Raw genomic sequence first — 14075 nt, 5'->3', positions numbered from 1 at the left:
ATAGCAGTCTCGGATGATCACCCAGCACATGTTGTTCATTTTAAGACCACTTTGACTGCAGATTTGACAGAACACAAAGAAGGTACCAAGAAGCAGACAGTATTATCTTCTGCATATGTAAACTAGTTTGTCTGAGCATTTGGCTGAACAAGAAGTAGGACTGAGTGGACTTGTTCTATTTTTGAATGCAGTTTTTTTGTACATAATTCTACATTTGTAAGTTCAACTTTCATGATAGAGATTGCATTACAGTACTTGTATTAGGTGAATTGAAAAATAAAATTTCTTTTGTTTTTTTAGTGCAAATACTTGTAATCAAAAATAAATATAACGTGAGCACTGTACACTTTGTATTCTCTGTTGTAACTGAAATCAATATATTTGAAAATGTAGAAAACATCCAAAAATATTTAAATAGTATTCTATTGTTTAACAGTGCGATTAATTTCATGATTAATTATGATAAATTTTTTTAATTGTTTGACAGCCCTGATTATGTATAAAATAATATTAATTTATTTATGGTTCAGAGACTCATTTCCCCAGCAAGCTCCCTTTGGAATCAGAAGTTTCATGAATATTGAAAGTATTAAGGATTGCAATATTGGGCCTGTGGTGGAATACATATTCAGGGAGAAACTGAATATACTCACACACAAAGGCACTGTTCATACTTGCTCCACTGCAAATGATGTAAATATCCTTTCACAACAGTGTTCAGTTCATAATGGTCCCTTTATTTTCATTGTATTTATAGCCTCTAGAAATGTCTTAAAATGTTGTTCAGTTTCTAATGAAAGAGTTTGAGATGAACAAATTGATTGGGAAAAGTTCCAGATATGTAAACAAAATTTAAGCTTGGTAATTTTTAACCAAATAGTATAGAATTAAAAGTGGATCTGATTATGTTGGAGCTGGCTCTGCAAGGGAACAAAAGAGGTTTTATATCATCCAGTAAAATGGCACTCTGTTTACATCAGGTTTGTATGACTGCACTGTGGTCTAAAGCAAATTGTTCATCCGAATTATTTCAATGGTCCCCTCAATGTGTAACCTTCACAGGTTGCTTTTATCTTACTCTCGCCATCACCATGTGCAGAGGATACAGAAGCTTCTGGTTTTTTGACCAGTAAATTTGTACACTGGTTGATGCTATTGAAAGAGCAATGTAATTACATCAGTGTGTTTATTTTTTAAAAGAACAGTCTAGTTCTGGAGTGCCTTCCAATTAAATAAGGAGGATATGTTCCAGCTTTGTGTCCACTTCGTGGGAATACAATACCTACTACTAGCTTTTTAGGTGCAGTTTCTGCAATTTATCAAGAGGAAAACTATCCTTTACAAACAACTGTTTCCATTTTTTTGCAAAACATACCTTAATATTTCCATTTAAAAGTAAAAAACCCTCTTCTTACAGTTTGTCTAAGCCAGGTATATACTTCAGACTCTTGCAGGCATAACTGTATTGGTCAGGCATGTGATTTGTGGCTGACATAGTTGTGCCAGCAAAAGCCTCTAGTGTAGACACTGCTATTCTGACAAAACTGTTCTTGTTGATATAAACTGTTTCTCTTGGGGCTGGTGGGGAGGGAAGCTGGAATTAGCTATATTGGTAGATTTGCCCTTTTGTCAGCATGAAGTGCAGCCATACTATGAGCAATTTGCCGGTAAAGCAAAGCTTTTTGAGAGTAGGCCTGGCCTAACTGAACATTCTGACATTTTATAAATATCCGTTAGAAAAATATGAACTGAACACATTGCCAATTGGCTTACATTGTGCTCCTTCCATCTGTTTGTCGTATCCACCTGTTCTCTGAAGTTTTCTGTGTAAACTCTTCAGGGCGGGGACCATCTCTTAGTTGTATTCATACAGTGCTTAGCACAATGGGGCTAAGGCCTTTAGATGCTGCCACAATACAAGTAACAAATAACCAGTCCAGAATTCAGTAACATCCTTTCTTAATTTCAAATTCAAACTCAGTGCCTTGTTTCCTCTCCACTGCTAGGCCTCTAAAAAAGCAAGGGTTGTAAAAATCCTATTTATTCACACTTCTTTAATGTGGGGTGTTATGTTTGTTAGGCACAACCCCAAATGCATGAATTAACACTGTGCTATGGCTGTGTACTTTTTGTAGATTTTCTTCTTTTGAACTAGTGATGATGGAAACTGGCATTCTTTCCCACTTTCTCTCCAGTTCAATAACAGTCCTTTTGTTCCTAAAACGTCTGACTCCTTCTGTAGCCTTCCCTCAAGAACTGAGGTGGCAAGGAAAAGTGAGCAGGAATTAGGGACATTAGTACTGTCTGCTTTAGTGCTTAGCTTTGGAACTAGGTTTATAACAGCATTTGCAATCTCTCTCTCCCTCCCTCCCTCTTTTTAAAGCAGTGGGGGCAGTCTCATGCAGATTGAGCGATAATTTAGAAACAAAATTGTGATCTTATTTGGGTCCTGTCTTTTTTGGTTTTGCTTCTCCATGCTTACATAATATCAAATCCCCTTTAACTGGATAACTGTTGTGATTTGGGCCTTTTGAAGTTAAGGTGTGAGAAGGAGGTTTCATGCAGTCTCCAGAAAAAGGAAATGCTGAAAGGAGAGGGGTTAAAGGTTGAAATCTAAGATGTGGAGGAGACACTAACAAAAAATGAAGTGAGGAAGAGGAGATATAAATGTGGGAATGTAGAAGGCTTAAAGAGGAGAGAAAATAGAGTTTCAGCAAGAGAATTGGATTGATAGCTGAAAGGAAAAAAAAAAAAAAAAAGCCAGTACAATCTCAATTTCCTCCTCTACCCTAATCTTGGAATCTCCTACCCTCCAAGTTGCAATGAGCTAAAATTTTAAATTTAAATCCCTACCATCAAAGATTATGGCCCCTTAGCCCTACATGATTCTTCTAAAATATATACACAATTGTATTTACTTGAACAAGCAATCGGCTGCTGATACTACTTTGTCATCAAAACCCTTACAGCCTTTCCCCTAACCACTTGCCTCGGATCAGAGCATATGGCACCTATGGTTGGGGAGAAATCTTCAACACTCAGGACACTTTGGAAAATACATTTTGTGTTGGGGTGTTTGTATTCACTGTCATCAGTAGTAGTAGTAGTAGTAGTAATAAAAATAAAAAAATAACAAAACAACACTAAGTAGGGTTAACCAGCTAAGATAACATGATGTATCCTGTGCAATCAGTGCTCTGTAGTTGAGGCATCCTTGTAATACTGTGTTTCTGTTACTACAGATAAATTTGATTTATACTGGACTCCTTTCAATGCACAATAATATGTTTCTTTACATTCTGTATGCTATCGTGAATAACTACAGTACACCTAGGTCACTTAAGGCAAAGGTATCCCTGCACTAGACATTCAGTAAGTCTTATGTTTGAAATAGTTTATAAAATTTAGATCTCTGACTCACAAAGAAATAATATGTAGAAGGGTCAAGCTGTTATAATATTCACACCAGGTATTTCTTGGCACAAATGTTTAAATATAGAAACCAACATTTTTCAGTGTGGATGGTTTAAGCTAGGTACCTGAATAAACTGCCTGACTTTTTTCAGAAGTTCTGAGTACCATCTCGTTCTATAGAAGTCACTGGGAATTATGGCTACTCAACTCTTCTGCGAATCAGGCTATGTATTAAGTACCTGACTTCTGGCACACAAGAGGGAAAATGTTGGTGATGGTTTCTGCCTTTTTACTTATAGTACGTTTGTTTTAGTGTCTAGATTATGTTAACTGTTTCTCGAATAGCTTGATATGGGGAACTAAAGGAGAGGTGATCTGTCAGCATGTGAGCTACAAATGGAATGGAAGGTGGTCTTTAATGCAGAAAGTATAGTTGGCATTTGGACCATGATGAAACCTTCACAGGGATGATGAATTATAGTGTAAAGGGTAGATGAAATTACATGCAGTAGGAAAGTGAGCAGTGCTATATGCATGACAAGGAAGAAAGTGAATCAAAAGAAAAAATGAAAGTACTGAATGGAGTATGATAAATGCACAATCTCTGAGGAAAAAGCTAAGAGGTAATAGAGCATCTTGGCATTCTTTAACTTAGCAGCTACTTGCCTGTCAATTAGAATTTGAAATCAGTTGATAGTAATCTTTTCTAGCCTTACATCCCCAGGATTTTTGTGAAGGAATAAGGATTAATATTATTTAGACTTCAGTTTTTCAGCTTTAAAATTCTCCTTAGGTCCAGGTTAGCTTAAACTATACTTTTTTAAATAGTAACTTAAGATTTACTGTTCTAAAAGACAAACTAAGTGCTTACCTGTAGTTGTGACATACCATAAGGGGCTTAACCCATTATCACATTGTGCAGTAAGTTTTTTGTTTGTTTTTTTTTCTTTTTCTCATACACATTTATTTGTTGTTTTAGCAGCATAATTTTATGGACTGTCATATCAGATTTACTTTATAGTCATACATTAGGACATTGAGCTGTACCAGATCTTTGGTGCCATTTGTGTATGAAATCCTATCTTCACTGTATGTACTCATCATAAGTCAAAAACGTCCTCTGTGAACATCAAGTCCTTGCAGATGCAAATATCTCAAACATTTCCATTTTTTCTTTAGTTGTCATTGCATATCCTTCCCCCCATTACACTTCTCCATTTTTCTTTATTTTTTTCAACTGTCAGTGGAATTATTTTCTTCCTGTCTCCATATTCAGGTAGTGTCAGTGGCTGAGTATCACCGCAGGATCGATGCTCTAAATAGTGAAGAACTGCGCACGCTCTGCAGACGCCTCAAGGTGCCCTCTTCGTAGTTAAACCCCTTCTCCAGAGACTAAAACATCTTTTTCTGTAGTGGCCTTGATCAGGGCAAGTCCCATATTCGGTGGGTTTGTCTTGGCTACAACACTACAAGAATCCTGCAGAAAATTCCTTTCTCTTGGATATGTGTTTATACACTGATAAGAGAGAGTGCTGTGGCTCTGAGACAAAATGATCATTTCAGAGTTTAAAATCAGAGGAATTTTCTGTCATCTTTGAAACTTTGTTCTCATTACTACATGGTTTCCAGAGTGATGAGGACTTGTGTTTGAATTTCTGTTCTGGTGTGGTGGCTTGAGTTGGGTAGAAACTTTCCTAAAAAGAATGCAAAAGAGATGGAGACATTCAAAACTCTGTTTACAAAATTAAATAAGGACTTACTCAGTTGTATGTATAGTTGAAGTCTTAAATTCTTATATAAAAAGATCCTACAAGTATTTCAAACTTTTTTGCAAATATTAAGCCTCACAACTACCATATGAGGTAGGTAAGTGTTTTGCCCTTTAGTGGAGCTGGAATTAGAACTCCCAATCCCTAAAACAGCAGTTCAGAACTAATTCTGTAGATTTATAGGATATTAATCTTGAATTGACTCTTGCATTCTCTTTAGGTATTTCTCTATTTATTTTGGCATAAGCACACTTTGGAATTGATGTGTATATTATGCCAAGTTTACTGATGAAAGCATATCTAAGAACTTTTTTTGAAAACATGAAATCTTAATTCAATATGTGTTTCTAAGTATCTAGCTAATGAAATGGTTGGAAGTTTGGATTTTCATTTTGTTTCTGAGTAGCTTTTGCAAATGGAAAATGCTTTCATGGGTTTGCCTCTGCTTAATTTAGTAGTCATAATGCTATCTTATTGATCTGTTACGCTGTCAAAATATTAGTTGACAGTGATAATGTTATAGTACTTTCTGTAGTATGTGTTTAGGAGCTTCAGATTTTGACAAAGTTAACTTGCTTACAAATGCCTTATGAGTGGTAAAAATTGTTTAAAATCAACAACTCAGACAGCATATGTTTTGCATGTGGTAGTGTAATAAAAATTAAAGAACCAAATAGAGTATAAACATTTTATGGCACTCTTGAACAGCAGTTATGTTTTATAGAATTTGTACTCAAACGTGCCCTTGACAGTGTGAAATTTGGGACTGAAGAGACCAAATGGCATATGCTGTATAAGTAGTACTTAATAATAATTGTAATTGGAAGATGATGTTGAATATATATGCGTGGCTGATGCTTTGTGAAATTAGATGCTAACAAATGCTTTTAGTCTGAGATAAAGGCTAAGTTATGGAAAGCTTGAGCCTTGCTTGGTGCCCTCCTCAAAATGACTAAATAAAGCAAATTTTTCTCATTTTAAGGATTAATGTTAAGATTGTAATCAAGTTACTGTTATACAAATATTCCTTGCCTTCATATTTTATAAGATTATTTTTAAACATATAAAAACTATTCTGTGATAGACAGTAAATTTGATTTTTCTTAGCTGTTTAATGGATTGCAATTTATTTAACTTCTACATACATTGTTACTGGTTGAAAAAGTGTTTCACATAGATTCTGAAAAATTGGAGTGTCTTCTTTTTGCGTCAAAACTGTTCACCATCTAAAAACTTAACATTTGGCAATAGTTACCACAAATTGGTATCTGAAACACTGCAGTTATTTCCCTGTATTTAGAATAGGAGATGTATGTGGTAAACCATATTTTGGCAAATGTTGACTTCTGGTGTTTTCTGATGGATGCATAGGAGCTAATCAAAAATCAAATGAAGTCCATAAGGGTCTTTCCCGTGACTTCAGTGAGCTTTGTCTCAGGTTCTTAGGATAACAATGATGCCTAGCTGTTTATATAGCACTTTTCATCAGTAGAGCTCAAACCACTTTACAAAAGAGGTCAGTATCATTATTCACACTTTACAGATGGGGAAACTGAGGCACAGAAGGGCAGTGACTCGTCCAAGGTCACCAAGTGTATCAGTGGTAGAACTGGGAATAGAACCCATGTCTCCTGAATCCCAGTCAAATTCTTTAAGCAACTAATACCCACTTGAACATTTACAAAGCCTGCTTTCAAATATTTTATTAGGAACTTGAAAAGTTTCACATCAGAATGGCTTTAAAAGTTATTTTCTTTGGGTATTGATTAAAATCTCTAGCTTTTGAGTGATGAGCATAAAGCATTTTAAATAAACTGTGTCTGCATTTAAAATATATATAACTCAAACACCTTTTTTATTACTATTAGAAACACACTACATTTTGTACAGTGGTTGAGATCATGTACTTTGGCTTTTAATTGTAGTCAATTCTAAAAGTCCATATTCAACCCCAAACACGAAGGCATGTGAAAAAACAGGCATAACCTGAATATTAGAGTACATGTGCAAGCAATAATTTCAGTGTAATATTTAGTACTGATAGGTTTACCACAAGAAGCAGTGATTTCCCTGTCAAATGCCTAATATAACAAATATAATACAAAATTCCAATAATTAAGTACAATCCTAAATGCAGTGAAGATGATGTGGCGTATACTAAGTAATATTTCCTCTGTAAGAGAATTGTGAATGCTTAACATACCTTCTAGAGTGCTTATTTATTTCCTCCTCCCTTGCAGATAACAAGGGAAGACTTAAACTCAAAGCAGGCCACAAATATCAAAACAGACCTGGAGCCTGAAGCATTTCGGCCAAATCTTAGCGATCCTAGTGAATTGCTGCAGTCAGACCAAATTGAAAAGGTATGGTTTTCAAATAAAACTGATGATAGAATAATATTATCTGTGTTCTGTAAGTATCCTGAGCATCCTGTATCAGGTTAAGTATGTCAAATAAATAACAGGGACCTTGTTCTGAAGAGCTTACAAAAAAAAAGTAGTTATTAAATGCATAAGAGACTCTTCATTGTTTTGTTAACAGCTCACAAAGCACCTTCCTCCGCGAACCATTGGGTATCCATGGACTCTTGTCTACAGCACTGCAAAGCATGGCATGAGCTTGAAGACATTGTATCGAACTATGTTGGGGCTAGACACTCCTGTACTAATGGTTATCAAGGATAGTGATGGGCAGGTATGGAAATAATGGCCAAAAAAAATCAGAACTGCTGCTTAAAACAGATAAATTAACAGCTGAAACATCAATGTGTTTTAGTAATAAAACTGCCTGTGTTAAGCTTCTCCTTCTTCATGGTTATGTATTGGTGTTACAATCATGTCATTGTGCAGGCAGTTTTTGATAATGGCATTTTTCTGGGAAATGTTTTGATGAAGCAAATCCAGTGTCAAGCCATAACTATTGGAAGTCCTCTAACTTTTTATTACTGAGTAACATTTTAGTTTCTCTTAAAATGAGGACCAGACAGCTCAGAGCCTCAAGGGATTGGTAAGGCACAGGATAGATGTCCCACCCAAAAGTAGGAAAGATGGATAGTCATTGCTATCTAAGAGTAGATAGGTAACCTATGTCAAGCAAGTTGGCTATCTCCGTACAGTTCCTTAATGACAGACATGAACATCTTAGCACCCGTCATCTTGAGGGTACAGTGTTGATGAGGCCGTCCGTCCATTTGATGTAGAGAGACATTTATAGTAGTTTCGGTGCTGAATAATCAATTCTTCGAGTGATAGTCTGTGTGGATTCCACTTCTGGTGCACATACAACCTGTGCATACAGATTATATTCTTCTGGCCAGTGGTGTGTGTTGGGGCCACCCCGACTCATGATACTTTTGCAACCCCATCCCTCCACCAGAGGACATAAGTGCTGGAAAGGGCCCAACTGTTCCTCAGTTCCTTCTTGCCTGCTGTGGCAGCAAAACAGAATTCCTGCAGTTTCTGCTTACTTAGATCACTGTGCAATTAGTTGTTAGGATAGCTTATTGCTCATTAGGTTGAGGAGTTAGTTTATAGTTTGCCTGTTGGCAAAAGATATAATATATTAGCCATAAAACAGAGAGAGAGAAATATCTTATCTACCTCATCTATCTATCTAGGTTAGGTTATGTATTAACCCTGGAATTGGCTGACACTAAATCTTGGGATTTAAAACTTGTCCCTCTTGCAAAGCTGCCATGCCTCTCGGTGATGGGACGCTCTAGGAACCTTTTCTGCCTACTTCAAGAGATAGTAACTATGGTTCTTCAAGATGTGTTGTCAGCATGGAGTCCATGACCCCACATCTGCAGAGTGCTCTGCCCTCTGGATTTTGTATTGATGAAGTAACTGAGGGATGGTTGGGGGTGTGAAAACATCAAGGGCACAGGCACGGCTCCAGTTTACACTGCTGGCCAAAAGAATCTGATCTCACACACCAGAAGTGGAATCCATGTGGGCAACGTATTTCAAATAAACAGTTACTGTGAGGTAAGTAATTGTGGGTTTTTTGTAGTATATGCTGTACTACTACTAGAAGCTCAGTGCTTTCAAAACAGCATAGGTTTGGTTGATGGAGAGATGCATTTAAAAACTTAACGCTTCACTTTGCACAAGCCTGAAATTCTTTCTCTTACTGGTATGGGGTGCTAGCTTTTCTCTGTCCACAAATTATATTGAGATGATCTGAAACAGAAAATCATACCGTTAGTTGATACAGTAGAACCTCAGAGTTACGAACACCTTGGGAATGGAGCTTGTTCGTAACTCTGAACTGTTCATAACTCTGAACAAAACGTGTTAGCTGTTCTTTTAAAAATTTACTACTGAACATTGACTTAATACAACTTTGAAACTTTACTGCTGCTGCCTGATTGTGTACTTCCAGTTCCAAATGAAATGTGTGGTTGTCTGGTCAGTTTGTGACTCTGAGCTTCTACTCTAGTGTATTGGCAAAAATGCCCAACCTGGTAGTTTAGAGGCCAAGCAAAGATAGCCTTAGAAGAGTTTGCACAAAGCAGTATTTTCCTTGTTAGAGGATTAACTGGGTCAGAACTCCAGCTGGGGGAGGAGGGGGTTCTCAGGGCTTCTGCCCCATAGGAGCACTGGGGCTCAGGGTTTTAGACCTATAAGGAGAACTGGGGCTTGGGGCTTCAGCCCCGCTGCTCCATTCCTGCCTTCAGCCGTATAGGGGGGCGCTGGGGCTTAAGGCTTTCGTTATGAGGCATGCCGGTTTCAGCCCCCCGTAGCTGAAGCCCCAAGCCCTGGTGCACCCTCGCACCCCTGGCCGAAACCAGGAACTGAGCTCTGGGGAGGGCAGAAGCTGGGAACGAGTTGTGAGGCTGAAGCCCCAAGCCCTTGTCCCCCAAAGAGTAGATGCCCCGCCCTCCCACCCAGAGCTCTGACACAGCTGCAGCGCCAAACCCCCTGTGTCTGAAGTCTGTAATGTCTTGTTCAGAGCTGGGGAACTCATCAGAGTTACGAACAACTTCTATTCCCCAGGTGTCCATAACTCTGAGTTTCTATTGTATTATAACTAAAATATTAGAGAAATATATTTTTATTTTCAGTGTTTTCTCTCAGGCCATTTGACTGAGTTTCAGTGTTCTAATCATAGTTTACTACCTCATGTACTAGCATAACAACACACTAAGGCACCTTTCTTCCGCAAGCCCTGAAAGAGTGTATTTACCAATAGAGGCCGAAAGTGAAGCGACATGAGCATGCACGAAGGGGAAGGTTGGGCCAGAGCATGTTAGTTAGTGGTTGATCTCAGGCCTGCCTAAAAAATCCTTTTAAACATTAGCAGGAAAGCAGAAAAACCTTGAGAAACTTCCTTTTAAAAAGAATGCTTCATTTAATAATAATAATAATAAAAAAAGTAGATATGCTATTTAAAAGATATAAATTTTCTGATATTTTTAGGCAACTTTTAAAACATGCAAGCTGATAGTGTCCCTTTATTGATTCCATAGGAAACATTATCTTGTCAGATAAAGACCCTGCTTAATTTAGAGGAGACTTAAAATGCAAACCCAATACTGGAGAAAGGAGATGGCTGTTTAACACAAATATGCTACAGAATGACATTATTCACTCAAAGTTTAATAAAAAATTGGTTAACTTTCTATTTAAGAAAAGGAACAACAAATATCAGCCAGTAGTGTGTTTGTGTGTGTGTGTTTGTGTGTGTGTTTTTGTTATATGATTTTAATTTTTAATTCTTGCACTTCTTAGTCTAGGCTGATTAGTCAGCAAAAAATTGCTTGACAGTTGCTTCCTGTCCCTCCCTACCAAAATCCTCACAAAACAGCCTACAATATCTCCGTTACAGTTGGAACCATTAGATCTTTTGAGGTTTCTGTGCTTATCCCAAAGCAGATTTCAAATCTACCTACATCTAAAGAAGTAACAGTATGCCAGATACCCACATAAAAGAAAAAGATTTCATGAGTAAAACTTATAAAGGTTTTGTTGGTGTAGTATAGATTGTGCAGCTTCAGCATTCTTCTTACACTTTTGATCTCAACTTTTTCTTCTCTCCTATAGGTTTTTGGTGCGCTAGCCTCTGAACCTTTTAAAGTGAGTGACTGCTTTTATGGCACTGGAGAGACCTTTCTGTTTACTTTCTCTCCAGATTTTGAGGTAAGGAGATACAACTCCTTTACATCTTATTTAACCGTTCATTATACAGTGTCAACAATATTGACTACAAGAAGCTATGTTTTAAGGGGTGATAAAGACCCACTTACACCTACCAAGAAAAAATATCTAGGGTTAAGGTTAGAGCAATGGAGTGGGAAGCGACAAGGTTGAAAAGACGAGCAATGAGTAAACAAACCTTTAATTGTATTCTCAGTAGAATGTGAAGTCAGAAGAAGCTAATAGGAACTGGGATGATACTTATACTTTAATTTAATGGTATAGTAAGGGCTGTGGCATTCCACATATGCTGCAGTTTGGCTAGGGAATATTTGGGGATACCAGTAAAGATGGAGTTGAAGTAATTGAGATAAAAGTTAATGAAAATTAACTTTGGAAAGATTGATTGGCTAAACAAGTGTATGTAGGCATTATTTTAGAGGTGAATTTGTTCATTGGAACTAATCCATTTACTCCTTTAAATATCTGTGTAATCTGGATCTGTGGATTTTCACACTGACATAGAATCATGGCAGACTTCTGTGTCAGAAATAGTGAGAGAACACTTGATATTCACAAAATTAAATTTTTCAAATATTTAACTTGCTATTCTCTACTTTCATTAGGTCTTCAAATGGACAGGAGACAATATGTTTTTCATTAAAGGAGACATGGACTCTTTAGCTTTTGGTGGGGGAGGGTAAGTCATGATTTGTAGTGTTATTCATTGTGAAGAATTGATTACAGTGGTCTTTGTGTAATGTTGTGTACACACAGTAAAACTGGTATTAATTTTAATTTTAGAAATCTCAAGGCCCAAGAAGCTTTAATGCTAATAATAGATATATGTATGTATCTATCAGTTGTCGGATATGAAAACCATTTAACGCTCATTGTAAACACAACTTGTACATGTATTAGACTGTTAGACCTTCCTTTGCATTGCTTCAGCAATGGAAGACGTATGAAGTTTTACCTTTGATAGCTCAAGATATGTCCTGGTTGACAGCATACTCGCTTTATCTGAAACTGATACAAGATGTTAACATTCAAAAAAATTTAGTGATGACAAGGCAATTGAAATATATAGTAAATTGCCTAAATTTTTAAGAAGATGTTTTTGGCAGAACAGAGAATTGAACCTAGGTTTGCAAAGTCCCAGGTTAATGTCCTAACGCTAGCACTCTGACAAATATGTCCCAAGAAATACTTTGTCAGAAAAATCTGTTTCTGATAAATCTAGGACATGAATACTTGCAAGCCTTGAAATGGTGTTCCATAATCTTTATTTTTTTCCCTAATGGAGCACCCATATTTTCAACTTATATATTTTTTTAAAATCACTCTCTGCTTTTCTAGTGCAGACATTTTTGTTCTAGATTACTAGAGTATACTTCTGTAAAAGACATTTTAATCTACAGGTAATTAAAATATTAAATTATATAAATCTAATGTAGATTCTGCAGAATCTAGGAGAGGCTTAAAAACATTTTAAAAAAAAAAGTCTTATGGCTTCAAATACAGCTGCATCTAAGGGAGACTTACAGGAGATTTGATCACGGGTATTTTTAGTGAAAGTCATGGACATGTTACAGACCAGAAACACAAAATCACGGCCCCTGACCTGTATGTGACTTTTACTAAAAATACCTGTGATTGAATCTTTCGGCGGGGGAACAAGGAGGGAGACCACGGCACCAGCTGTGGGGGCGCTTTTTAATAGCTGTGGGGGGAGTCCCAGGCGGCCTGCTACTGTGGGGGAGTCCCTGGGACTGCAGCCAGGAGCCACCAAGCCACCCGCCAGTTCCGTGACCGCTGCTCGGCCAGGCTGCCCAGGGCCCCCCAGAGTTGTGCGGCTGTCCCCGGGGACAGGGCTGCTCCAACAGTGGCTGGTGCGGCTGGCTGTAGAGCTGCTCCAGCTGTGCTTGAGCGGCCCTAGGATCAGCCACACTGGCCGTTGCAGAAGTCACAGAGGTCACAGGAATCCGTGACTTCTGCAACCTCTGTGACAAACACAGAGCCCTATTTATAATTATGGCTACTCTAACTGCATTTGTAAGGTTAACTTTTGTTCTCCTTCACTAATTTTTATATAACTTGTCTGTGTTCTAGGGGTGAATTTGCTCTTTGGCTTGACGGGGATCTCTACCATGGAAGAAGTCACTCCTGTAAAACGTTTGGGAATCACACACTTTCTAAGAGAGAAGATTTTATTATCCAAGACATTGAAATCTGGGCTTTTGAATAAGTGTGTAAGTGTCTCTACAGGCTATTGTCCCAAACCTGACATAAATCAGTGCAGCTCAAAAAGCCCTAGAAGCAATAGAATACAGCATTTATATACTATAATTTTAAAGCTATCTTCATGATGATCCAGATACAATTTTGAAATAGTGTATTTAAAGTTGTTGTACTTTTCTTTATGTTTAAGATATTGCTGTAAGTCTAGGCCACATGGGCTGAAACTGAATGTCAGTTAAGTTAATCTTGCTGTTGTGGAGCCAGCCTCCCAAACTATCTGTCCTTTAGTCTACCCCTTTTTCTCTTCAGTTCCCCCACACATCTATCTACGATCAGTTTAGGGCTGCTTTGCTGTGTCTCAATTGAGATTATTTTTCTATTAAAACTGTATCTCTGAATTGAGCTCCCCCTTCAGGGCCTATATAAGAGGAAAGTTTTGAGTATGATGATTTGACAGCAATGTTGCAAACACTGGCCCAGACCACTCGTTGATTAATTCACATGGTGCCACTGC

The 14075-nt window shown here is 37.5% G+C and overlaps 1 protein-coding gene across 5 annotated transcripts in view; it reads left to right on the top strand.

Moving 5' to 3' along the window:
* Nucleotides 1-13658, top strand: part of OXR1 (oxidation resistance 1) — a 471185-nt gene extending 457527 nt beyond the window's left edge. For 3 of the 5 annotated variants that reach the window (XM_073330327.1, XM_073330328.1, XM_073330329.1), the window contains 5 exons: nucleotides 7424-7546; nucleotides 7725-7877; nucleotides 11228-11323; nucleotides 11947-12020; nucleotides 13433-13658. In XM_073330327.1, the coding sequence (XP_073186428.1) occupies nucleotides 7424-7546; nucleotides 7725-7877; nucleotides 11228-11323; nucleotides 11947-12020; nucleotides 13433-13568 (582 nt within the window). In that variant the 3' untranslated portion in view covers nucleotides 13569-13658. Of the gene's footprint in view, nucleotides 1-4690; nucleotides 4772-7423; nucleotides 7547-7724; nucleotides 7878-11227; nucleotides 11324-11946; nucleotides 12021-13432 lie in introns of all 5 variants that reach the window. The other 2 variants (XM_073330325.1, XM_073330326.1) reach the window with 1 other exon arrangement.
* The last annotated feature ends 417 nt before the right edge of the window (nucleotides 13659-14075 follow it).

Source organism: Lepidochelys kempii, chromosome 2 (genome assembly GCF_965140265.1).
Source record: "Lepidochelys kempii isolate rLepKem1 chromosome 2, rLepKem1.hap2, whole genome shotgun sequence".
In the NCBI taxonomy this organism is placed as follows: Eukaryota; Metazoa; Chordata; order Testudines; family Cheloniidae; genus Lepidochelys; species Lepidochelys kempii.
The sequence above is the reverse complement of the archived record's forward strand: the minus strand, read 5'-3'. Positions and strand labels throughout refer to the sequence as shown.